General features: G+C 42.7%; 1 protein-coding gene across 1 annotated transcript; it reads right to left on the bottom strand.

The window, feature by feature from the left end:
• Positions 1-94: 94 nt before the first annotated feature.
• Positions 95-27,962, bottom strand: LOC113563258 (metabotropic glutamate receptor 3-like). Its single transcript, XM_026974652.1, has 3 exons — positions 26,035-27,962; positions 8,319-8,462; positions 95-323 (listed from the first exon to the last, which is right to left on the bottom strand). The coding sequence occupies exons 1-3, from the start codon at positions 26,290-26,292 to the stop codon at positions 279-281; spliced, it is 447 nt and encodes a 148-aa protein (XP_026830453.1). The 5' UTR covers positions 26,293-27,962; the 3' UTR covers positions 95-278.

The following is a 27,962-nucleotide window of genomic DNA, read 5'->3' as shown; positions in this document are numbered from 1 at the left end:
GTCGTGCCAAGTCAAAGTTTAACTTAAAGTTTCTCTGCGCCTCGCGCGCGCGCATCTCCTTGGCCGCTTACCGACGAACCACGGGTTCCTCCGATTGTTCTCGACGGTCAAGTTGAGGAAGTACTCTTCGAAGCCCTTAACCGGGTTCGCCTGCGGCTGGACCGACAGAGTGCCCTCGACTTCCGGCTCGTTATCGTTGCTCACTAATCCCCTCGCGCTCCATCCATCGCTGCCGATCCAGGAAAAAGCGCCGGTCGCGTTGCACCGTCTCACCGCTCTCATGACCCCGGCGACTTCCTGGTCGGAGCCGAAGATGATGCAACCTGCGGCACGTGATCCGCGGGAATGAGTTCTCGTGAAAATGCTGACCGTAAGGACGCACGCGACGTCGTTTTGCACCCCGTCGTTTTCTCCCTTTCTGTTATCGCGAGGAAACTTTTCTCTCTCGCCGGGCTTTATTTGCTAGCCCTAGTTCGATTCGCGGCACCAACTCGCGGCAATTGCTTTTGCTCCGAAAGGACTGGCGTTCTTATTGGAAAAAAAGTTCCAACGGAACGTCCTCCATGTCGACGTCGACGCGGTCGACTATTCCTCTTGGGATCAGGATTATACGGAATCCGGAAATCGGCGCGGGCGTGAAAGGCGGCGTGAGGTCGACCTTACGGTGGTGGAGAACGATCGACCACGAAACGGTCGATGAGGGAACTCTGCATAAAATGGACGTTTATCGTCTTAAGTATCTTCTCCCGCAGCGCAGGAGGTATTTGGCAGTAAATATTTTTTGCAAATGTGGCTGCTTCTGCTTTCACCCGATAAATAGTATCCTTTCAGTTCCAGCTGATACGAAGCGAAATCAAGTATTTCTATTCTATAGTAATGGAGAATCTCGTGAGATTCAACCTCCTGGGAGTCAGCAGCAAAATAAACTAGACGAAACTATTGAGTTGAACAATGCGACTCGACAATATAATGTCATGTTGACTTTTCTTATATGTATATTTATGGCACGTAGAAAAATTGCAACATGCAAATCTTGTATCTCGCATTAACATAAAACATAATTCCATTTCCATTACAACAACAGGCACCGTATATAATTTGCATAATTTGCCGTTCGTGAAATACTTTTTGGTTCTTCTCTCTCCCTGTCTCTTTTTTTCTCTCTTTTCCGGTCTTCCTTTCTCGTTTTCCACACCTCTTGACCTAGTGGACGAACTTCCACCCCGTGGCAGTATCCTTGCAAAATTCACCGAGTGTCTTAATGAAACACTTAATTTTTGAGGACCAGCTTTCTTCCGAGAAAAGGGGTACGGTCGAAAGCGCGTTTTATTGATTAAAAACGTTGCTTCAGACTCGCTCAAATGCGAAAGATTCTAAAAGTCGCCGTGGGATCTCAAGGTCTCGTGAATGGATTAAACCGGTGAAATATTTATTCGTCTGGGGTAAAGCGCGAGGTAGGGGCACACGTCGCCCACGAGACGCCAAATCCCATTTGAACCCTCCGAGATAAGATTACCGTTTCAACGTGCGTACAGAGAGCGTTGGGTCATTAATTGTACTTCTCTCTGCGCGCCTGCACGGTTTGTAACAGGACATACACGAACCCATACACTGGCTGGACTTATCTGGCAACACCATAATTTTTCTATGCGCGCCTTACAGCCGTTCCCGCTTCGCCCCATTTCTCATTCCGTGTCTGCGGAAATAGGAATGTACGTTCTCTCGTTTCTCTGCCGTCCGACATTCTCTACCGTATCTGCATACGGTCGCATTTGAATTTTCTGCGCGAGCCGCGCTGCCAAATCGCGGGATTCCGATATTTTATTAATGGCGCGTACGTAGTAGATACCTTGCTCGCGCGACACCTTGCTCTCGGTTATGAATGACATGGCCGTAATATAAATCATAATTACGTAACGCAATTTCAACTTCGTATGCCGGTTACACGCTGCTTTTGCCGGGGATGTATCTCCCTTGTGCGCGCTCACGGTGTCGCTTAATTTTATTTATCCCAGCCACCGTGATACGTAATGCGAATTCAAATGCGAGGTATTTCTGGTTTGATACGAATGTTGATAAGGTATACCATCATTTCATTGCGATTTTATCTTCACCGTATTTGTTACCGAGTACCTATTGGGTTGGCCAAAAAGTAATTGCGTTTTTTTTTATATAAATAAAAGGCGAATTTTTCATGGGAAACAAAAACTTTGTTAAACAATAATATTGTCCATTTTGTTTGATTATCTTTTGCCATTTTTCAGGCAACTTCATGATTCCGCGCTCAAAAAAGTTCTTATCTTTTTCAGCAAAACACAATTCCAACAACGATTTGATATCCTCATCAGCAGTCAAGGATTTACCATTCAAGGCGTTTTGCAAAGAACGAAACGAATGGTAATCTGATGGTGCCAGGTCTGGCGAATATGGTGGATGTGGTAACACATCCCATCCAAGCTGCAACAATTTTTCACGAGTGACCAAACTTGTACGTGGTCTAGCGTTAACATGGTGAAACGCAACACCTTTGCGATTCACCAATTCTCGACGTTTCTGTTTGATGGCATCGTTTAATTTATCCAGTTGACGACAGTATACGTCTGAATTAATGGTTTGATTCTTTGCAAGCAGCTCAAAATACACAATACCTTTAAAGTCCCACCAGACTGACAGCATAATCTTTCTTTGGTGAATATCTGCTTTTCAAGTGCTTATAGCAAGTTCATCACGATCTTTTTCGTTTGACGTTGTTGTAGACGATCGATTTTTCGTCGCCTGTTATCATACGTTTCAAAAATGGATCATTTTCCTCACGTTTCAAAAGAGAATCGCAGATGTCAATACGCTTAGTGAGATGAATTTCTTTGAGCTCACGTGGTACCCAAATATCGAGCTTACTAATGTATCCAAGTCGTTTTAAATGGTTTTCAACACTCGATTTCGATATGTTAAGATTCTCAGCAATCTCTCGTGTCGTTAAACGCCGATTGGAATCGATCAGTGCCTTTATTTTGCCATCATCAATTTCGATTGGCCTTCCTGAGCGTGGTGCATCTTTCACATTAAAATCTGCAGATCGAAATTTAGTAAACCAATTTTGACACTGCCGCAGCTTTAAAGCATCTTCACCATATATTGGGTTGGCCAAAAAGTAATTGCGTTTTTTTTTATATAAATAAAAGGCGAATTTTTCATGGGAAACAAAAACTTTATTAAACAATATATTGTCCATTTTGTTTGATTATCTTTTGCCATTTTTCAGGCAACTTCAAGATTCCACGCTCAAAAAAGTTCTTATCTTTTTCAGCAAAACACAATTCCAACAACGATTTGATATCCTCATCAGCAGTCAAGGATTTACCATTCAAGGCGTTTTGCAAAGAACGAAACGAATGGTAATCTGATGGTGCCAGGTCTGGCGAATATGGTGGATGTGGTAACACATCCCATCCAAGCTGCAACAATTTTTCACGAGTGACCAAACTTGTACGTGGTCTAGCGTTAACATGGTGAAACGCAACACCTTTGCGATTCACCAATTCTCGACGTTTCTGTTTGATGGCATCGTTTAATTTATCCAGTTGACGACAGTATACGTCTGAATTAATGGTTTGATTCCTTGCAAGCAGCTCAAAATACACAATATCTTTAAAGTCCCACCAGACCGACAGCATAATCTTTCTTTGGTGAATATCTGCTTTTCAAGTGCTTTGAGCAGGTTCATCACGATCTTTTTCGTTTGACGTTGTTGTAGACGATCGATTTTTCGTCGCCTGTTATCATACGTTTCAAAAATGGATCATTTTCCTCACGTTTCAAAAGAGAATCGCAGATGTCAATACGCTTAGTGAGATGAATTTCTTTGAGCTCACGTGGTACCCAAATATCGAGCTTACTAATGTATCTAAGTCGTTTTAAATGGTTTTCAACACTCGATTTCGATACGTTAAGATTCTCAGCAATCTCGGGTCGTTAAACGCCGATTGGAATCGATCAGTGCCTTTATTTTGCCATCATCAATTTCGATTGGCCTTCCTGAGCGTGGTGCATCTTTCACATTAAAATCTGCAGATCGAAATTTAGTAAACCAATTTTGACACTGCCGCAGCTTTAAAGCATCTTCACCATATATTGGGTTGGCCAAAAAGTAATTGCGTTTTTTTTTATATAAATAAAAGGCGAATTTTTCATGGGAAACAAAAACTTTATTAAACAATATATTGTCCATTTTGTTTGATTATCTTTTGCCATTTTTCAGGCAACTTCAAGATGCCACGCTCAAAAAAGTTCTTATCTTTTTCAGCAAAACACAATTCCAACAACGATTTGATATCCTCATCAGCAGTCAAGGATTTACCATTCAAGGCGTTTTGCAAAGAACGAAACGAATGGTAATCTGATGGTGCCAGGTCTGGCGAATATGGTGGATGTGGTAACACACCCATCCAAGCTGCAACAATTTTTCACGAGTGACCAAACTTGTACGTGGTCTAGCGTTATCATGGTGAAACGCAACACCTTTGCGATTCACCAATTCTCGACGTTTCTGTTTGATGGCATCGTTTAATTTATCCAGTTGACGACAGTATACGTCTGAATTAATGGTTTGATTCCTTGCAAGCAGCTCAAAATACACAATACCTTTAAAGTCCCACCAGACCGACAGCATAATCTTTCTTTGGTGAATATCTGCTTTTCAAGTGCTTATAGCAAGTTCATCACGATCTTTTTCGTTTGACGTTGTTGTAGACGATCGATTTTTCGTCGCCTGTTATCATACGTTTCAAAAATGGATCATTTTCCTCACGTTTCAAAAGAGAATCGCAGATGTCAATACGCTTAGTGAGATGAATTTCTTTGAGCTCACGTGGTACCCAAATATCGAGCTTACTAATGTATCCAAGTCGTTTTAAATGGTTTTCAACACTCGATTTCGATACGTTAAGATTCTCAGCAATCTCGGGTCGTTAAACGCCGATTGGAATCGATCAGTGCCTTTATTTTGCCATCATCAATTTCGATTGGCCTTCCTGAGCGTGGTGCATCTTTCACAGTAAAATCTGCAGATCGAAATTTAGTAAACCAATTTTGACACTGCCGCAGCTTTAAAGCATCTTCGCCATATACATGACATAACTTTGTATGAGCTTGCACAGCGTTTTTCCCTTTTCGGAAGTAATAAAACAAAATATGAGGAAAATGTTCTTTTTGATTTTCCATTTTGAAATCGACGGCAAACAAACAATCGTTAACGAAATCGTGTACTTTCTTTTTGTAAAACAAGCTTGAACTGTGAGTTGTTAACCTACATAATGAATTTGCGGTTTAGAATGAAGTTAGTTACATTTCAAGACATGTATGTCCATCTATTGGAAAAAAACGCAATTACTTTTTGGCCAACCCAATACAAACATGACACCCGAGATTTTAAACGCAAACACACGTCAGCGCGCGTCTTCTCTACACGGCTTCGAGGGTGAAATATCGAGAACGATACCGGATGCTGGAAGAGATCGTTTAATTCACCGCACGCATCAGCGCGCGAGCAATCTGCGATTTCCTGACGATAGACGAGGGATGTGCGCGAACGTTCGATTAAAGCTATAAGTCAAACCGCGCTTAATATCCGCTCAGGCCTGCGAAGAAAGCCCGGATTTCGCTCGGCGGATCCCGCTCCGGAATGGAGAGAAGTTAAGTAAGTTCCCGAGATTTTCAGCAAGTTTCGAATTGCACGGCGACAAAGCGCCGTCTCGAGCGAGTCGCGTTTCCATTCCGATAATGAGCTCATTTTACTACTCTACGGCGGCGAATCGAACGGAATCGGCGTCCGTTTCCGTCCGCGTTCGATAAATCGATACGGTGTTTCGTGGTCCCTCAACAAAGAGAGATGGAGAGAGAGCGCGGGAGAAATCCGCATTCTGTATTTCGAGGTAATTTACATCGACCAGAAAGCGCACTCGTGCGAATGGAGCGAACCATGCTCGGTGCGCGACGGCACGACGATAACTTAGATCTAAACCCTTTTTAATGATGTTCATCCCATTGAAGAGCGGATTATCGAGGAAACGTCAGTCTAGATTTTATTGCGGTTTATTTACCGGTTGGTGTGTTTAAAATTTAAGAGAGAAGAGGGTCTGAGAGGAAGAGAAAGAGAAAGAAAGAAAGAAATAATTTATTACGTACGTTGATATGAAATTTCCTAAGAGAGTCGTACATTTCGTGGATTCGTGATAAATAAAATAATAGGTACATTTTTGCGTGATACAGTTACATCGTGTAAATGAATAATAGAAGACAGACAATGAACAACGGCGAATATATATATATATATATATATATATATATATATATATACAGGGTGATTCGTATAAAGTGACCGATTTAATTATTAGTGAAATTTGAAGACATATGAAAAAAGAGTTTATACCGATATGTTCAGTACAAAGGGGGACACCATATAACAGATACGATTATTTTATGAGTGGAGGCGTTGAGGACATTTCAAAGTCAACTTCTTTTTTTTAATGGGATGCTGTATTTTTTATTTTATAGGATAGTAGCCCTTTTTAATATAAATTTAATTATATATTTTACATAAAAACATTCAAGGTCAATCAAGGCCAAAAATACATGATAAAATAAAATTCAAATGTATGATCTGTATATCCGTCTGTCGTTCGCTTTGGCCCTCAGTATGTCTAGGTCTATGTTTATGAGCTGTGGTTTCTTTGGAAACTGCTATCATAATGTTATTATTACGAAGATTGTAAGGACAAGTGATGCTTACAAACGTTGTGAGTGCCAAAGCGAACGCAGCCTTAGTATGAGATTAGTCGTAGTACTGAACGTAATGGCTAATTACAATAATTCACAAATTGTAGACATTTTGATAAGTTTTGGTGAATGTGGAAAAAATGCAGCTGAAACTGCAAGAGTATTAAATGAACGATATCCAGATCGACATAGACATAGTGCCCGTTCAATATTACGGATTATATCACGAGCAAGACAATTCATCTGTGTCGTCGAGTTCAAGGTCAAAACTTTAAACATTTATTGTGAAGAACAGAAATACAGATCATACATTTGAATTTTATTTTATCATGTATTTTTGGCCTTGATTGACCTTGAATGTTTTTTTTAGTAATGTATCATTAAATTTATATTAAAAATGGCTACTATCCTATAAAATAAAAAATACAGCATCCCATTAAAAAAAAGAAGTTGACTTTGAAATGTCCTCAACGCCTCCACTCATAAAATAATCGTATCCGTTATATGGTGTCCCCCTTTGTACTGAACATATCGGTATAAACTCTTTTTTCATATGTCTTCAAATTTCACTAATAATTAAATCGGTCACTTTATACGAATCACCCTGTATATATATATATATATATATATATATATATATATATTCGCCGTTGTTCATTGTCTGTCTTCTATTATTCATTTACACGATGTAACTGTATCACGCAAAAATGTACCTATTATTTTATTGTGTATATATATATATATATACAGTGTGATTATATATATATATATATATATATATATATATATATATATGAAAGTGTGATTCAGACCACCCGTACAGCCCTTTTATTTTGGAAATAGAACAGTTTAAAGAAAAATGTTTCAGACAAAAGTTGTATGGCTTCGAGGGGGATATAAGATGGTATCATTGGTTTGACCTTGAAGAGTTACTTGATGGTCACATGAAGGTCATATTCAATTTCTTAAATAGAACCTACTATTTCTCATTACATATTGAAGATCATTTTATAATACCATGTCTCATTAAAAAAAAATTTCAGAATTCTAACTTCCGGTCTGAAATTTTTTTTTAATGAGACATGGTATTTTTTATTACGGATGCGGATTCTACGCGAGAAAACATGCAACTTTTGTCTGAAACATTTTTCCGAAAAATGTCATCTTATGTCCTTAAAATGATCTTCAAGATGAGTTTTGAGGACATTTTAAGGACATAAGATGACATTTTTCGGAAAAATGTTTCACACAAAAGTTACTTACTTTTCGATGGAGAATAAGAATCTGCAATAAAAAGTTGGGGTTTCAATTTAAGAAATTGAAGGTGATCTTCGCGTGACCTTCAAACGACTATTCAAGGTCAAACCAATGGTATCGTCTTATGTCCCCCTCGAAATCGTGACATGTCTGTCTGAAACATTTTTTTCGTATCTCTTTTAGGTTTTTAAAAAATCGACTGTATAAATTAAAATGGGCCACCCTGTATATATATCGCGGCTCTGTTCCACCATCGAACTCCTCTGTATTAAGTCATTGTCTCTTACCTTTCGCTCGTGTTTTGTCAGCAATTTGGAAACTATATTGTCATAGGCAGTCTCCTCCGCTACTCCGGAATCCTTCACCAACTTTTCTTTGACGGCGATGCATATGTTATGTTTTCCAAGCAGCTCCTCGAGCTCCTCGAAAGCCTGCAAACGCCGAAGAAAAAGACGGAGAGGATGCACTTTCTCGAAGACGTTTCCGACAATGCGCCGCGTCTAATGCGAAGTCCGCGCGTTCCTTCATCGAGCATCCCCGATGCTTTGAGGTCTCTCGCGAAGAAAGATGGGCGTATCGCGGGATGAATAGAAGGGAATCTTCTTCATCGGAAGAAGAGGGAGAACCGAGGGTATGATCTCGAGGCCGGTCTTGATCGACTGCGCGCGTTATGAAAAATGCATAAACGTCTCACCGCGCGACACTGCCGCGAAATATTTTCCGGGGTATATATCATATACATAATACATAAGGTAGGAGAAAGAGACGGAGAGCGCGCGCGCGTCTTATTATTTCGATAATGGACTCCGTCGCTGGCATTTGTCTGCGATTCAGGAAGCCCGACGCGGAGGGATGGTCGCATCACACGTTGCGATTTCAATCGCAACGGAACAGGAAAATTAAATTTGATAAAGACGTACGGAAAGTTAACGTGACTTGATTTATCGTATCGGGAGACCCAGCGTTCCGGGAGTATCTCGAGAAAAATTCACGGCTCGCGTCGCGGCAGGGGATGTGAATGGAAATTCGCCTCTCGCGAGAGGGTATTAATATCCATCTGACCATTGCTAAGCAAGCTAAGTCCTGAGAGGCATCCGTGGTATTCTCGCGATGTGACAGGAATGGATATCCGTTGTTTGTGCTGCATTGCATAATAAGACCGTACAGCGGGAGGAAGGGAAGCGCCAGATATTCGGGGATTGCAGGAATTATTAAATCTCCGGACATCGTCGGAGACGCGGAGGAACAAGAACGAGAAATGCGGCCACCGGCCGGCGAAACGGTGACAGAGACGTTAAACACACGAACACGGCAATAAGTAACGCGCTCCGCTGCGCTGTGTCGCCGATAATGGTCGCTTGTAAATGCCTACGGCACGCGTAACATCGCAGAACTCGTTATCCGCACGTGAGCATGCGATCACGGTAGTAGAATTACGCGTCACGTAAGAGGGCAAGTGTCGAGTGACGGATCTAATGGTTCGGTTGGGCGAAATGTTGATACCTGCCGAGCACGGGGGAGGATCGATCCTCCCTGCCGTGTGCGAGGGCGCACGCACGAGTATGCACGCGAGAAATATCGCTAGGGGGTAATAACTTTCGACGGTGTGGAACGAAGCTTCCGTTCACTCGCCTTGCTCTCTCGATTCTCGCTCGTTAACGTATCGTTCCAATTAATTTTATCGCCGGCGAGGGGAGAGCCAAAAGGAAGCGGGTAACTGCTACCCCCTAAATAAGCGAGGCAACGGGCGCGCGCTCGCGAGCTCCCGCTAAATTTGCACGATCGCCGCATTCGCCAGCGGAAACCGAGATGATCGATCGTCCACGTTAAATTAATATCCCGTAAGCACACACGCATGCGAAACGCATGCAAATGGGGGACGCGCGACACGCGGTTACACCCTGGCCGCGTCTGGAAACGGCACGGCGAAATGGTATTTCGATCTGTTGCCCCGTTCCGTAAGGCCGTGGCGACGGCTGGCGCCGACACGCGGAAGCATCCCCGTCATAATCGGACTGATCGGAATTTCATTATCGCCTATCGTGTAACGTCGCCGCCTGCGCGCGTCAAGTCGCGTGCGTACGCTTCGGAGGGTAAAGCCCTCTTCGAGGGGAAAAGAGGTGCCAGACCACTCTGTTCGTGTTAAAAATTTTAAATATTGGGTCATTAAGTATGAAACTTTACAAATAGAACATAAACTTTTGCATTTTTCGGCACATGGACATGATTTATTTTCAATCAAAGTATGCGCCCATGTTATCTACACACTTCTGCCATTTTAGTGGTAGTTGGTCTATGCCTCTACTATAGAAGCCAGGAGTACGGGAATCGATGAGGTCGCGGAAGGCTGTTTCGACTGCCTGTTGAGAATTGAACAATTTTCCCACCAACAAGTTGTCCAAATTCCGGAAGAAGTGATAGTCGGTAGGTGATAGATCTGGTGAATATGGTGGATGACGGAGAGTTTCCAATTCCAACTCCCGTAGCTTTGCCACGGTCAGTCGTGCAGTGTGCGGTCGAGCATTATCATGCAACAGGATTGGCATTGACCGATTGACCAATTTCGGTTGTTTAATAGCAAGCTGTTGCATCATTTCGTCCAGTTGCTTGCAATATACTTCAGCCGTTATCGATGTACCAGGTTTCATAAAGTTGTAGTAGATAACACCTGACCTGGACCACCAAACAGTCACCATAAGCTTCTTCTGTGTAATGTTGGGTTTCGCGTGATGTCTCGGTGGTTCATCAGCGTTCAACCACTGATGTGAGCGTTTGCGATTGTCGTAGAGTATCCACTTTTCATCGCAGGTCACAATTCGATTCAAAAAAGATTCATTTTTGTGACGGGAAAGCAAAGAAAGGGAAGCCTCTAGACGTTGCGCCTGCTGCGCATCGGTCAATTCGTGCGGGACCCATTTGTCCAACTTCTTTATCTTACCAATTGCAACTAAATGAACCAATATGGTGGGTATGGAAACATTGAATATCGATGCCAATTCACGTGTACTTTGAGATGGATCGAACTCTACTACGACTCTCAAGTGATCATTATCCACCTTCGTCTTTGGTCTTCCACGTGGCTCATTAGCGAGGCTGAAATCTCCATCTCTGAAGTTTTTGAACCAATTGCCCACCGTTGCTTTAGTAGTTGAACCTTCACCAAATACAGCGTTGATATTACGAGCTGTCTCCGACCCTGTGGTTCCACGGCGGAACTCATATTCATATTGGGTCATTAAGTATGAAACTTTACAAATAGAACATAAACTTTTGCATTTTTTGGCACATGGACATGATTTATTTTCAATCGAAGTATGCCTCCATGTTATCTACACACTTCTGCCATTTTAGTGGTAGTTGGTCTATGCCTCTACTATAGAAGCCAGGAGTACGGGAATCGATGAGGTCGCGGAAGGCTGATTCGACTGCCTATTGAGAATTGAACAATTTTCCCACCAACAAGTTGTCCAAATTCCGGAAGAAGTGATAGTCGGTAGGTGATAGATCTGGTGAATATGGTGGATGACGGAGAGTTTCCAATTCCAACTCCTGTAGCTTTGCCACGGTCAGTCGTGCAGTGTGCGGTCGAGCATTATCATGCAACAGGATTGGCATTGACCGATTGACCAATTTCGGTTGTTTAATAGCAAGCTGTTGCATCATTTCGTCCAGTTGCTTGCAATATACTTCAGCCGTTATCGATGTACCAGGTTTCATAAAGTTGTAGTAGATAACACCTGACCTGGACCACCAAACAGTCACCATAAGCTTCTTCTGTGTAATGTTGGGTTTCGCGTGATGTCTCGGTGGTTCATCAGCGTTCAACCACTGATGTGAGCGTTTACGATTGTCGTAGAGTATCCACTTTTCATCGCAGGTCACAATTCGATTAAAAAAAGATTCATTTTGTGACGGGAAAGCAAAGAAAAGGGAAGCCTCTAGACGTTGCGCCTGCTGCGTATCGGTCAATTGAGTCTATGAACACATTTCGATCGCATTCGTTTGAGTCTTGTTCCGCTTCTTCTCTCCGCTACACACGCAAAGTGGACACTACGTCGGGTGACGCATATTAGTGTCAACGTGATCGATTAATACTGCTTTCTCTCCTTCCCCCAATAAAAATACGGTTGTTACGCTCCCTTGCTAAATCAAATAGCCCGATAAACCGCAAGACTCGGTCTTCCTCCCGAGGCCCCGTTTCGCAGTCTCGCGAGCTGCTAACTCGGCTGTGGCCGCAATTCCCGTCTCTATGCAGATCGGCAATCTGAAAATGTTATGCTTCACGTACATCTCGATCGCTCGTGCCCGCTAATTGCTCGCAATTAAGACCCTTTGACTTGGTGGTGAACCTATTTCATCGAGTCGTTTGATCTCGAATCGAACGTTGAGCAGATGATACGCATGCAAGTCACGGAGCGTTAAACGACGGGAGACAGCGATTAAAACTGCTCTCCGATTAAATATTCGTAAGCCAGTAAACTCCTGTAAATTCATGCGTGTGCTGATAGCTCACGGTAAGCCCGGTCTCTCTTATCGAGTCGTAAAACGAGGAGAAAAGAGACGTGACGGACGCTGAAAGTACCCCTCGCGTGCTCCGCAATGCGATTCACTGTGAAACGGCTTTCAGCTATTTTCCTGAAAACATCGCATCTCGTGATATAGGTATTACTGCAACGTTTCGCGAACCAACACTGGTGCCATTTGGTACGGTGTTTAATCCACGCGACACTCTTTTTCTCTTTCAAACACGTACGACAGTGTGTGAAAAAGCTGCAATATAAAACAACTGGCCGCATGAAAGAACGACTGTGCACCATCGATCGCGGGATATCGGAAATTGCATAAGCGCGACGCGAAACGATTCAACATCCTGATTCGCGGCGTTAATATTTTCACGGCGCGCGTGAAGAAATGATACAAAAGCGCGCGGGAGAAACTCGCTGCCAGGATAAATAACGAGACAGTCAGGCTCGATTACCCGAGCTGCTCTCAAAAGAAATGATTCATTACGTCTTGGCGTAAACATATTTCAGCGTCGCTTCAGTCATGCTCGAGACGAAATCGTCGCGCGAATCACAACGACAAAGGGGCGACTAAACGGAGCGGAGCAGAGCAGAATGCCGGGGACAAGGAAATATTAGGGGTGTGATTTAGTTATGAGGGTTTTTTTGCTCAAAAAACGCATGTATTTAAATATGATAATGAATGAATACCTAATCAAAATATTTTCCTTCGTTTTCTATAACTTTTTCCCATCTTTCTGGCAAGAGATGGATTCCACCACGATAAAATGACTCTTCTTTTCAGTTGATCCATTCGTCGACGAATTTTCGCACTTCTTCGAAATTATCAAAGTGTGTATCCTCTAAAGCGTGTTGCATCGACCGGAACAAATAATAATCGCAAGGAGCAATGTCCGGAGAATACGCGGGGTGCGGTAAGGACTTGCCATTCAAGCTCTAATAGTGTTTGTTTCACTGATGACGCAACGCGAGGTCGAGCATTGTCACGAAGAAGAATCACTTTCCGTCGTTTGCTCGCAATGGTGGTCGTTTTTTGGTCCAATGCTTGCTTCAACTTGTTACAGTTGGTGTCGATAACCATCAGCCGTGACAGTCTCATGCGGATTTAACAGCTCATAGTACACTATCCCACCAAATACAGAGCATTACTTTTGAACCGTGAATATTGCGTCTCGGAGTGGATGTTGATGGTTCGCCTGGATCCACCCATGATTTTCCGCGTTTCGGATTATCAAAATAGATCCACTTTTCATCCCCAGTAACAATCCGAGACAAAAGACTCTTCTTTTTTTGCCTGGCGATCACGAAATGCAAATGTTCAAATGGCACTTTCCCATAATTGATGTCGAACCCATTTCCCCTTCTTTCTGAATTTTTTCCCATTTCATGTAAATGTTTCGTAACTGTTGTACGATCAACATTTAATGCTCTGGCAAGAGATGGATTCCACCACGATCAAATGACTCTTCTTTTCAGTTGATCCATTCGTCGACGAATTTTCGCACTTCTTCGAAATTATCAAAGTGTGTATCCTCTAAAGCGTGTTGCATCGACCGGAACAAATAATAATCGCATGGAGCAATGTCCGGAGAATACGCGGGTGCGGTAAGACTTCCCATTCGAGCTCTAATAGTGTTTGTTTCACTGATGACGCAACGCGAGGTCGAGCATTGTCACGAAGAAGAATCACTTTCCGTCGTTTGCTCGCATTGGTGGTCGTTTTTGGTCAAATGCTTGCTTCAACTTGTACAGTTGGTGTCGATAACGATCAGCCGTGACAGTCTCATGCGGATTTAACAGCTCATAGTACACTATCCCACCAAATACAGAGCATTACTTTTGAACCGTGAATATTGCGTCTCGGAGTGGATGTTGATGGTTCGCCTGGATCCACCCATGATTTTCTGCGTTTCGGATTATCAAAATAGATCCACTTTTCATCCCCAGTAACAATCCGAGACAAAAGACTCTTCTTTTTTGCCTGGCGATCAACGAAATGCAAATGTTCAAATGGCACTTTCCCATAATTGATGTCGAACCCATTTCCCTTCTTTCTGAATTTTTCCATTTCATGTAAATGTTTCGTAACTGTTGTACATCAACATTTAATGCTCTGGCAAGAGATGGATTCCACCACGAATAAAATGACTCTTCTTTTCAGTTGATCCATTCGTCGACGAATTTTCGCACTTCTTCGAAATTATAAAGTGTGTATCCTCTAAACGCGTGTTGCATCGACGGAACAAATATATAATCGCATGGAGCAATGTCCGGAGAATACGCGGGTGCGGTAAGACTTCCCATTCGAGCTCTAATAGTGTTTGTTTCACTGATGACGCAACGCGAGGTCGAGCATTGTCACGAAGAAGAATCACTTTCCGTCGTTTGCTCGCAATTGGTGGTCGTTTTTGGTCCAATGCTTCTTGCAACTTGTCAGTTGGTGTCGATAACCATCAGCCGTGACAGTCTCGTGGGATTTAACAGCTTAGTACATATCACACCAAATACAGAGCATTACTTTGACCGTGAATATTGCGTCTCGGAGTGATGTTGATGGTTCGCCTGGATCCACCATGATTTTCTGCGTTTCGGATTATCAAAATAGATCCAATTTTCATCCCCAGTAACAATCCGAGACAAAGACTTCTTTTGTTGCCTGGCGATCAACGAAGCAAATGTTCAAATGGCACTTCCGATAATTGATGTGAACCCATTTCCCTTCTTCTGAATTTTTCCCATTTCATGTAAATGTTTGTAACTGTTGTACGATCGACATTTAATGCTCTGGCAAGTTCTGAAGTGGATTCGTGTGGATTTTCGTGCAATAATGCTTGCAAATCTGCATTTCAAGCTTTCTTGGTTGTCCCGAGCGTTTTTTGTCTTACACGTCTTAATTGATGGGCAAAATCACCATAAGTTTCCACAAGAATTCTATAACCGTCAGCCGCAGTTTTTTCTTTTGACTAAAAACCAAAAGCAACGCATGTCGAAAATGCTGTTTCGGAGTTGCATTTTTACGATGATATAAACACGACTGTTATTGCATCTATTGCTATAATGCTACTAAATGTCATGGATAATGTCAACACTGTAAGAAACAACAGCTATTGGAACAAACTGACACTACAGCCATTGTTGCAAAACCCTCAAAACTAAATCACACTCCTGATAGTAACGACGGATTTAAGGTGCAGCGACGGGGAAGAATTATGGCTGGCAAAAGGAGGTATTTCTCGGGCGCGGTGACTCCGCGACTTAACTCCGCGTGATAACGATAAATGTCGCGTTAATATAAAAGAACGCTACTTAGCGGAGCGTGACGGCACGTTCGCTCGTTGCGCTCTCGCACAGCCCGGCTTCATCGTTTCCGGCGGTTGGCTGATAAGCGGGTAATTGAGAAATATGTCAAAGCGCGACACTCTCGACGGAAGGTGGGAACGGTGACCGATGAAGACAATCGTCTTCTTCATCGGAAGAAGAGGGAGAACGAGGGTATGATCTCGAGGCCGGTCTTGATCGACTGCGCGCGTCATGAAAAATGCATAAACGTCTCACCGCGCGACACTGCCGCGAAATATTTTCCGGGGTATATATCATATACATAATACATAAGGTAGGAGAAAGAGACGGAGAGCGCGCGCGCGTCTTATTATTTCGATAATGGACTCCGTCGCTGGCATTTGTCTGCGATTCAGGAAGCCCGACGCGGAGGGATGGTCGCATCACACGTTGCGATTTCAATCGCAACGGAACAGGAAAATTAAATTCGATAAAGACGTACGGAAAGTTAACGTGACTTGATTTATCGTATCGGGAGACCAGCGTTCCGGGAGTATCTCGAGAGCAGACATTCACATCGCTCTGCCGGCGTACAGTGGTGAACCGTGAATTTTTCTGAGATAACTTCCCCCCGGGGGAACCCGGCTCCCGGAACGCTGGGTCTCCCGATACGATAAATCAAGTCACGTTAACTTTCCGTACGTCTTTATCGAATTTAATTTTCCTGTTCCGTTGCGATTGAAATCGCAACGTGTGATGCGACCATCCCTCCGCGTCGGGCTTCCTGAATCGCAGACAAATGCCAGCGACGGAGTCCATTATCGAAATAATAAGACGCGCGCGCGCTCTCCGTCTCTTTCTCCTACCTTATGTATTATGTATATGATATATACCCCGGAAAATATTTCGCGGCAGTGTCGCGCGGTGAGACGTTTATGCATTTTTCATGACGCGCGCAGTCGATCAAGACCGGCCTCGAGATCATACCCTCGGTTCTCCCTCTTCTTCCGATGAAGAAGACGATTGTCTTCATCGGTCACCGTTCCCACCTTCCGTCGAGAGTGTCGCGCTTTGACATATTTCTCAATTACCCGCTTATCAGCCAACCGCCGGAAACGGATGAAGCCGGGCTGTGCGAGAGCGCAACGAGCGAACGTGCCGTCACGCTCCGCTAAGTAGCGTTCTTTTATATTAACGCGACATTTATCGTTATCACGCGGAGTTAAGTCGCGGAGTCACCGCGCCCGAGAAATACCTCCTTTTGCCAGCCATAATTCTTCCCCGTCGCTGCACCTTAAATCCGTCGTTACTATCAGGAGTGTGATTTAGTTTTGAGGGTTTTGCAACAGATGGCTGTAGTGTCAGTTTGTTCCAATAGCTGTTGTTTCTTACAGTGTTGACATTATCCATGACATTTAGTAGCATTATAGCAATAGATGCAATAACAGTCGTGTTTATATCATCGTAAAAATGCAACTTCCGAAACAGCATTTTCGACATGCGTTGCTTTTGGTTTTTAGTCAAAAGAAAAAACTGCGGCTGACGGTTATAGAATTCTTGTGGAAACTTATGGTGATTTTGCCCCATCAATTAAGACGTGTGAAGGACAAAAAACGCTCGGGACAACCAAGAAAGCTTGAAAATGCAGATTTGCAAGCATTATTGCACGAAAATCCAACACGATCCACTTCAGAACTTGCCAGAGCATTAAATGTCGATCGTACAACAGTTGCCAAACATTTACATGAAATGGGAAAAATTCAGAAGGAAGGGAAATGGGTTCGACATCAATTATCGGAAAGTGCCATTTGAACATTTGCATTTCGTTGATCGCCAGGCAACAAAAGAAGTCTTTTGTCTCGGATTGTTACTGGGGATGAAAATTGGATCTATTTTGATAATCCGAAACGCAGAAAATCATGGGTGGATCCAGGCGAACCATCAACATCCACTCCGAGACGCAATATTCACGGTTCAAAAGTAATGCTCTGTATTTGGTGGGATAGTGTACTATGAGCTGTTAAATCCGCACGAGACTGTCACGGCTGATGGTTATCGACACCAACTGTACAAGTTGAAGCAAGCATTGGACCAAAAACGACCACCAATTGCGAGCAAACGACGGAAAGTGATTCTTCTTCGTGACAATGCTCGACCTCGCGTTGCGTCATCAGTGAAACAAACACTATTAGAGCTCGAATGGCAAGTCTTACCGCACCCGCGTATTCTCCGGACATTGCTCCATGCGATTATTATTTGTTCCGGTCGATGCAACACGCGTTAGAGGATACACACTTTCATAATTTCGAAGAAGTGCGAAAATTCGTCGACGAATGGATCAACTGAAAAGAAGAGTCATTTTATCGTGGTGGAATCCATCTCTTGCCAGAGTATTAAATGTTGATCGTACAACAGTTACGAAACATTTACATGAAATGGGAAAAATTCAGAAAGAAGGGAAATGGGTTCGACATCAATTATGGGAAAGTGCCATTTGAACATTTGCATTTCGTTGATCGCCAGGCAAAAAAGAAGAGTCTTTTGTCTCGGATTGTTACTGGGGATGAAAAGTGGATCTATTTTGATAATCCGAAACGCAGAAAATCATGGGTGGATCCAGGCGAACCATCAACATCCACTCCGAGACGCAATATTCACGGTTCAAAAGTAATGCTCTGTATTTGGTGGGATAGTGTACTATGAGCTGTTAAATCCGCATGAGACTGTCACGGCTGATCGTTATCGACACCAACTGTACAAGTTGAAGCAAGCATTTGACCAAAAACGACCACCAATTGCGAGCAAACGACGGAAAGTGATTCTTCTTCGTGACAATGCTCGACCTCGCGTTGCGTCATCAGTGAAACAAACACTATTAGAGCTCGAATGGGAAGTCTTACCGCACCCGCGTATTCTCCGGACATTGCTCCATGCGATTATTATTTGTTCCGGTCGATGCAACACGCTTTAGAGGATACACACTTTGATAATTTCGAAGAAGTGCGAAAATTCGTCGACGAATGGATCAACTGAAAAGAAGAGTCATTTGATCGTGGTGGAATCCATCTCTTGCCAGAGCATTAAATGTTGATCGTACAACAGTTACGAAACATTTACATGAAATGGGAAAAATTCAGAAAGAAGGGAAATGGGTTCGACATCAATTATGGGAAAGTGCCATTTGAACATTTGCATTTCGTTGATCGCCAGGCAAAAAAAGAAGAGTCTTTTGTCTCGGATTGTTACTGGGGATGAAAAGTGGATCTATTTTGATAATCCGAAACGCGGAAAATCATGGGTGGATCCAGGCGAACCATCAACATCCACTCCGAGACGCAATATTCACGGTTCAAAAGTAATGCTCTGTATTTGGTGGGATAGTGTACTATGAGCTGTTAAATCCGCATGAGACTGTCACGGCTGATGGTTATCGACACCAACTGTACAAGTTGAAGCAAGCATTGGACCAAAAACGACCACCAATTGCGAGCAAACGACGGAAAGTGATTCTTCTTCGTGACAATGCTCGACCTCGCGTTGCGTCATCAGTGAAACAAACACTATTAGAGCTTGAATGGCAAGTCCTTACCGCACCCCGCGTATTCTCCGGACATTGCTCCTTGCGATTATTATTTGTTCCGGTCGATGCAACACGCTTTAGAGGATACACACTTTGATAATTTCGAAGAAGTGCGAAAATTCGTCGACGAATGGATCAACTGAAAAGAAGAGTCATTTTATCGTGGTGGAATCCATCTCTTGCCAGAAAGATGGGAAAAAGTTATAGAAAACGAAGGAAAATATTTTGATTAAGGTATTCATTCATTATCATATTTAAATACATGCGTTTTTGAGCAAAAAAACCCTCATAACTAAATCACACCCCTAATATTTCCTTGTCCCCGGCATTCTGCTCTGCTCCGCTCCGTTTAGTCGCCCCTTTGTCGTTGTGATTCGCGCGACGATTTCGTCTCGAGATGACTGAAGAGCGACGCTGAAATATGTTTACGCGCGAACGTAATGAATCATTTCTTTTGAGAGCAGCTCGGGTAATCGAGCCTGACTGTCTCGTTATTTATCCTGGCAGCGAGTTTCTCCCGCGCGCTTTTGTATCATTTCTTCACGCGCCGTGAATAATTTAACGCGCGAATCAGGATGTTGAATCGTTTCGCGTCGCGCTTATGCAATTTCCGATATCCCGCGATCGATGGTGCACAGTCGTTCTTTCATGCGGCCAGTTGTTTTATATTGCAGCTTTTTCACACACTGTCGTACGTGTTTGAAAGAGAAAAAGAGTGTCGCGTGGATTAACACGGTACCAAATGGCACCAGTGTTGGTTCGCGAAACGTTGCAGTAGGTACCTATATCACGAGATGCGATGTTTTCAGGAAAATAGCTGAAAGCCGTTTCACAGTGAATCGCATTGCGGAGCACGCGAGGGGTACTTTCAGCGTCCGTCACGTCTCTTTTCTCCTCGTTTTACGACTCGATAAGAGAGACCGGGGCTTACCGTGAGCTATCAGCACACGCATGAATTTACAGGAGTTTACTGGCTTACGGAATATTTAATCGGAGAGCAGTTTTAATCGCTGTCTCCCGTCGTTTAACGCTCCGTGACTTGCATGCGTATCATCTGCTCAACGTTCGATTCGAGATCAAACGACTCGATGAAATAGGTTCACCACCAAGTCAAAAGGGTCTTAATTGCGAGCAATTAGCGGGCACGAGCGATCGAGATGTACGTGAAGCATAACATTTTCAGATTGCCGATCTGCATAGAGACGGGAATGCGGGAGTAGCAGCGCGAGACTGCCGAAACGGGGCCTCGGGAGGAAGACCGAGTCTTGCGGTTTATCGGGCTATTTGATTAGCAAGGGAGACTACCGAATGGGGGATGAGAAGTATCGACGTGACACTAAATGCTCACCCCGTATCCACTTTGCGTTGTGCGGAGCGGACAGACTCGCGATGGCGAGAAAGGTTTAGATTTTAGAGCGGATCGACTCGAAATTATTTCCTGTTAAAAATTATTATAACAGACCGCAGCAGATTAAAGCTTGCCAGATTATTTTCCGTTTGGATTATTTTCTCGTTTTCTCGTTTTTTCCGTTGGTTATTCCCCGTTGCGATTTATCGATTCGCAGATCTGTCCGGCTGTGCTCGCATGAAGTCTATTTAGAGGGTAACAATTTGCAACGCGCGCGACACCGTAACTCCCGTAACGCGATTCTAATTTTACAGCGTGTCAATTTACCGCATATGCCGCCGGTTATCCAATACTTGTATTATATTGGGTTGGCCAAAAAGTAATTGCGTTTTTTTTTATATAAATAAAAGGCGAATTTTTCATGGGAAACAAAAACTTTATTAAACAATATATTGTCCATTTTGTTTGATTATCTTTTGCCATTTTTCAGGCAACTTCATGATTCCGCGCTCAAAACAGTTCTTATCTTTTTCAGCAAAAAACAATTCCAACAATGATTTCATATCCTCATCAGCAGTCAAGGTTTTACCATTCAAGGCGTTTTGCAAAGAACGAAACGAATGGTAATCTGATGGTGCCAGGTCTGGCGAATATGGTGGATGTGGTAACACATCCCATCCAAGCTGCAACAATTTTTCACGAGTGACCAAACTTGTACGTGGTCTAGCGTTACATGGTGAAACGCAACACCTTTGCGATTCACCAATTCTAGGCGTTTCTGTTTGATGGCATCATTTAATTTATCCAGTTGACGACAGTATACGTCTGAATTAATGGTTTGATTCCTTGCAAGCAGCTCAAAATACACAATACCTTTAAAGTCCCACCAGACTGACAGCATAATCTTCCTTTGGTGAATATCTGCTTTTCAAGTGCTTTGAGCAGGTTCATCACGATCTTTTTCGTTTGACGTTGTTGTAGACGATCGATTTTTCGTCGCCTGTTATCATACGTTTCAAAAATCGATCATTTTCCTCACGTTTCAAAAGAGAATCGCAGATGTCAATACGCTCAGTGAGATGAATTTCTTTGAGCTCATGTGGTACCCAAATATCGAGCTTACTAATGTATCCAAGTCGTTTTAAATGGTTTTCAACACTCGATTTCGATACGTTAAGATTCTCAGCAATCTCTCGTGTCGTTAAACGCCGATTGGAATCGATCAGTGCCTTTGTTTTGTCATCATCAATTTCGATTGGCCTTCCTGAGCGTGGTGCATCTTTCACATTAAAATCTGCAGATCGAAATTTAGTAAACCAATTTTGACACTGCCGCAGTTTTAAAGAATCTTCGCCATATATTGGGTTGGCCAAAAAGTAATTGCGTTTTTTTTATATAAATAAAAGGCGAATTTTTCATGGGAAACAAAAACTTTATTGAACAATATATTGTCCATTTTGTTTGATTATCTTTTGCCATTTTTCAGGCAACTTCATGATTCCGCGCTCAAAAAAGTTCTTATCCTTTACAGCAAAAAACAATTCCAACAACGATTTGATATCCTCATCATCAAAAGGTTTTACCATTCAAGGCGTTTTGCAAAGAACGAAACGAATGGTAATCTGATGGTGCCAGGTCTGGCGAATATGGTGGATGTGGTAACACATCCCATCCAAGCTGCAACAATTTTTCACGAGTGACCAAACTTGTACGTGGTCTAGCGTTATCATGGTGAAACGCAACACCTTTGCGATTCACCAATTCTCGACGTTTCTGTTTGATGGCATCGTTTAATTTATCCAGTTGACTACAGTATACGTCTGAATTAATGGTTTGATTCCTTGCAAGCAGCTCAAAATACACAATACCTTTAAAGTCCCGCCAGACCGACAGCATAATCTTTCTTTGGTGAATATCTGCTTTTCAAGTGCTTTCAGCAGGTTCATCACGATCTTTTTCGTTTGACGTTGTTGTAGACGATCCATTTTTCGTCGCCTGTTATCATACGTTTCAAAAATCGATCATTTTCCTCACGTTTCAAAAGAGAATCGCAGATGTCAATACGCTCAGTGAGATGAATTTCTTTGAGCTCATGTGCTACCCAAATATCGAGCTTACTAATGTGTATCCAAGTCGTTTTAAATGGTTTTCAACACTCGATTTCGATATGTTAAGATTCTCAGCAATCTCTCGTGTCGTTAAACGCCGATTGGAATCGATCAGTGCCTTTGTTTTGTCATCATCAATTTCGATTGGCCTTCCTGAGCGTGGTGCATCTTTCACATTAAAATCTGCAGATCGAAATTTAGTAAACCAATTTTGACACTGCCGCAGTTTTAAAGAATCTTCGCCATATATTGGGTTGGCCAAAAAGTAATTGCGTTTTTTTTATATAAATAAAAGGCGAATTTTTCATGGGAAACAAAAACTTTATTAAACAATATATTGTCCATTTTGTTTGATTATCTTTTGCCATTTTTCAGGCAACTTCATGATTCCGCGCTCAAAAAAGTTCTTATCCTTTACAGCAAAAAACAATTCCAACAACGATTTGATATCCTCATCAGCAGTCAAGGATTTACCATTCAAGGCGTTTTGCAAAGAACGAAACGAATGGTAATCTGATGGTGCCAGGTCTGGCGAATATGGTGGATGTGGTAACACATCCCATCCAAGCTGCAACAATTTTTCACGAGTGACCAAACTTGTACGTGGTCTAGCGTTATCATGGTGAAACGCAACACCTTTGCGATTCACCAATTCTAGGCATTTCTGTTTGATGGCATCATTTAATTTATCCAGTTGACGACAGTATACGTCTGAATTAATGGTTTGATTTTTTGCAAGCAGCTCAAAATACACAATACCTTTAAAGTCCCACCAGACTGACAGCATAATCTTCCTTTGGTGAATATCTGCTTTTCAAGTGCTTTGAGCAGGTTCATCACGATCTTTTTCGTTTGACGTTGTTGTAGACGATCGATTTTTCGTCGCCTGTTATCATACGTTTCAAAAATCGATCATTTTCCTCACGTTTCAAAAGAGAATCGCAGATGTCAATACGCTCAGTGAGATGAATTTCTTTGAGCTCATGTGGTACCCAAATATCGAGCTTACTAATGTATCCAAGTCGTTTTAAATGGTTTTCAACACTCGATTTCGATACGTTAAGATTCTCAGCAATCTCTCGTGTCGTTAAACGCCGATTGGAATCGATCAGTGCCTTTGTTTTGTCATCATCAATTTCGATTGGCCTTCCTGAGCGTGGTGCATCTTTCACATTAAAATCTGCAGATCGAAATTTAGTAAACCAATTTTGACACTGCCGCAGTTTTAAAGAATCTTCGCCATATATTGGGTTGGCCAAAAAGTAATTGCGTTTTTTTTATATAAATAAAAGGCGAATTTTTCATGGGAAACAAAAACTTTATTAAACAATATATTGTCCATTTTGTTTGATTATCTTTTGCCATTTTTCAGGCAACTTCATGATTCCGCGCTCAAAAAAGTTCTTATCTTTTTCAGCAAAAAACAATTCCAACAACGATTTGATATCCTCATCAGCAGTAAAGGTTTTACCATTTAAGGCGTTTTGCAAAGAACGAAACGAATGGTAATCTGATGGTGCCAGGTCTGGCGAATATGGTGGATGTGGTAACACGTCCCATCCAAGCTGCAACAATTTTTCACGAGTGACCAAACTTGTACGTGGTCTAGCGTTATCATGGTGAAACGCAACACCTTTGCGATTCACCAATTCTCGACGTTTCTGTTTGATGGCATCATTTAATTTATCCAGTTGACGACAGTATACGTCTGAATTAATGGTTTGATTCCTTGCAAGCAGCTCAAAATACACAATACCTTTAAAGTCCCACCAGACTGACAGCATAATCTTCCTTTGGTGAATATCTGCTTTTCAAGTGCTTTGAGCAGGTTCATCACGATCTTTTTCGTTTGACGTTGTTGTAGACGATCGATTTTTCGTCGCCTGTTATCATACGTTTCAAAAATGGGTCATTTTCCTCACGTTTCAAAAGAGAATCGCAGATGTCAATACGCTCAGTGAGATGAATTTCTTTGAGCTCATGTGGTACCCAAATATCGAGCTTACTAATTGTATCCAAGTCGTTTTAAATGGTTTTCAACACTCGATTTCGATATGTTAAGATTCTCAGCAATCTCGGGTCGTTAAACGCCGATTGGAATCGATCAGTGCCTTTGTTTTGTCATCGTCAATTTCGATTGGCCTTCCTGAGCGTGGTGCATCTTTCACATTAAAATCTGCAGATCGAAATTTAGTAAACCAATTTTGACACTGCCGCAGCTTTAAAGCATCTTCACCATATACATGACATAACTTTTTATGAGCTTGCACAGCGTTTTTCCCTTTTCGGAAGTAATAAAACAAAATATGAGGAAAATGTTCTTTTTGATTTTCCATTTTGAAATCGACGGCAAACAAACAATCGTTAACGAAATTGTGTACTTTCTTTTTGTAAAACAAGCTTGAACTGTGAGTTGTTAACCTACATAATGAATTTGCGGTTTAGAATGAAGTTAGGTACATTTCAAGACATGTATGTCCATCTATTGGAAAAAAACGCAATTACTTTTTGGCCAACCCAATACATACAAGGATTTGCAAATTTGCGGCTGCTTACCGCGCGGAACATCCTCCTTCGCGATTAATTAACACGTTACTACATTATTACAAAGCATTTGTTAATTTTCGGACCGTTATTCATATTCGTGTTTGCACAAAGTTATCGGCCAAGTCATTTTGCGACTCATTCAACATTAGCTCAGCACTCGCTGCATTTTTCTGCGCGATCAATTGAATCGAAAAGCTTTGCGGGCCGCAACGACCGGCAGTATTAGTGCAAAATGATATCACGCTTCGATAAAATGTAATTTTCAGCGCACGGACCGCTTTTGCACGTTCGAGTGTACGGAATTTTTGAAGTCAACCGCACTCACGGTATTTATATTACCGTTCGTGAGCGAAAGGTATCTCGTTATCGGACTTTCGATCAATTTAATTTCCACGCGATGCAAAAACGAGCAATATAAATTAACACATCCTGCATTTCACTCCTCCACGTATACATGTCTATTTACGGAAAACGGGATAAAAATCCTGTACGCAATGATCGATGAATAGGGCAGCGATAAGAGAGCGAACTACGGTGCACGTACGTGACTTTGCGACGGTCTTCGATATCAGATACTATTCATGCATTTAAAACAGGACATTAGGATCAGGCATTTACCTTTATGCCGTAGTTGCTCTCTTCGTAAATGATGGAGACGTAGCTCCAGCCCATCGTCAATACGATGTCGACCATCGCTTTGACCTGATAGTGATCGCTGGGTATGGTGCGGGTGAAGTATTCGAAGCGCTGTTTGTTGGAGAGCTCCGGGCTCGTCGAGAAAAAGGAGACCTGCAACAATGAGAGGGAGAAATCTCCATTTAAATTATGCAAATACGAGGGTGTCGCCGTGTGAATTTCGTAACGTCGGACGGGCATGCTTAGTCGCGTCGCAGCGCGGTTTCGTAATAAGGACACGCTCGAGATATTTATGTAGATGCTTTACACAGCATCATCCTCCACACCTGCGAATTTGCTCTATGCATTTACGCTCGTGCATTATCTGGTTGTTGGAGGATCTTCAGGTCATTTCGCGATAACGATACCACGGACGAAAAGAGTGAGGTGTATGCTCTTGCTGCTGTTACACGATAAATGAAGATAAATGAAGACAACATTACGAGATCCTGGAAAGATGAAAGCAACAGCCTTAAAAGTCCTACGAGACTTGCGCGACACGATATAAGTGATTCATCGCGGGGGTTTTCTTCTCGCGAAACATTTTCGTAATGTAACTTTCGTTAACGTAACTTCTGTTAACACGAGTCAAAGTATACTTAATGGTGTTAAACCCCGCGGGGTTTCTACATTTTTAATTTCCCCGCCTTAATCGAAACATCGAAAAGTTTCCCCTCCCCAAGTTCGGGCTCCCCGATCTTCAAGCTTATCGCAGAACGATAGGGTGATGTTCGAGCGCGATGATGGGGGCACGGATGCTCACGTCGGCATTGGATAATCCTGTTCTTGATTGTGGGCGAACTGCGCGTGACTAAAAGCGAAGTAAACTTGGGTGAAAGCGTGGCCGCCGTTTCTGCCACCTCCGGGATGGCACTGCTCGCCGAAATGGACCGAGAGAGCGAAAGCGTGTAATGTAATGTAATGGCCGGCAGGTCGCATCTAAACCTTCGTTTTTCTCGTGGGAACGCTCTCCAGGTATCCAGGAGGGAGACTCGCGCGATGAAAATGACACCGAGCGATCTTGATTGTCTGGTGACCTTTATAAGGAGATCGCGCGCACGGTCCTTCCGGCGAACACCCGGCGGAATCGACACAAATTTCGCGAAAAAGTGTCTGCAGGATGCAATATACGAGGATCCGGTACCCAAACGCTCGCGAAGAACGCGGCGTCAAAGCTGAGAGGTATGTATTATATAAAGGAATCAAAGGAAGAAAAGGGTCGTCGTTAGCTTTGGTACTTGGAGGATTCAGAATTCCGACAACGGAACCCGGTGACTAGAGACGGGGCAACCGGAATCTAAATACTTGTGATTCGGAAATCAAAGTTCCTCGAGGAGCCGCGAGCTCAAGCATGCGGAAGAGAATCTAAGAACGCGCGGGGACTTGACGAAATCGCGCAGATCTACCGCGTGGCTGTTTGACAATCCAAATACAAATATTTGGCGAGTGACACTCACGGGCCGGGGAACCGAGGGATTTAAGTGGAGCAGCGGTATAAATCTAATCTAATCTAATCTGAATGTAATCTCCAATTTAATCTCGCGAATCGGAGCGCGCCCAGGAGGCGATGATGGTTGCGCACGATATCATTTATCTATTAGGGGTGTGATTTAGTTTTGAGGGTTTTTTTGCTCAAAAACGCATGTATTTAAATATGATAATGAATGAATACCTTAATCAAAATATTTTCCTTCGTTTTTTATAACTTTTTCCCATCTTTCTGGCAAGAGATGGATTTCACGACGATCAAATGACTCTTTTTTGAGTTGATCCATTCGTCGACGAATTTTCGCACTTCTTCCAAATTATGAAAGTGTGTATCCTCTAAAGCGTGTTGCATCGACCGGAACAAATAATAATCGCAAGGAGCA

The sequence above is a fragment of the Ooceraea biroi genome, chromosome 13 (assembly GCF_003672135.1).
Source record: "Ooceraea biroi isolate clonal line C1 chromosome 13, Obir_v5.4, whole genome shotgun sequence".
In the NCBI taxonomy this organism is placed as follows: domain Eukaryota; kingdom Metazoa; phylum Arthropoda; class Insecta; order Hymenoptera; family Formicidae; genus Ooceraea; species Ooceraea biroi.
The sequence above is the reverse complement of the archived record's forward strand: the minus strand, read 5'-3'. Positions and strand labels throughout refer to the sequence as shown.

Coding starts and splice junctions, on each gene's coding strand:
- LOC113563258 (XM_026974652.1), bottom strand. CDS start 26,292: ATGCCCGTCCGACGTTACGAAATTCACACGGCGACACCCTCGTATTTG. Junction 8,463..26,034: donor AGAGCAACTACGGCATAAAG/GTAAATGCCTGA, acceptor CGGCGTTTGCAG/GCTTTCGAGGAGCTCGAGGA. Junction 324..8,318: donor TGACAAAACACGAGCGAAAG/GTAAGAGACAAT, acceptor CACGTGCCGCAG/GTTGCATCATCTTCGGCTCC.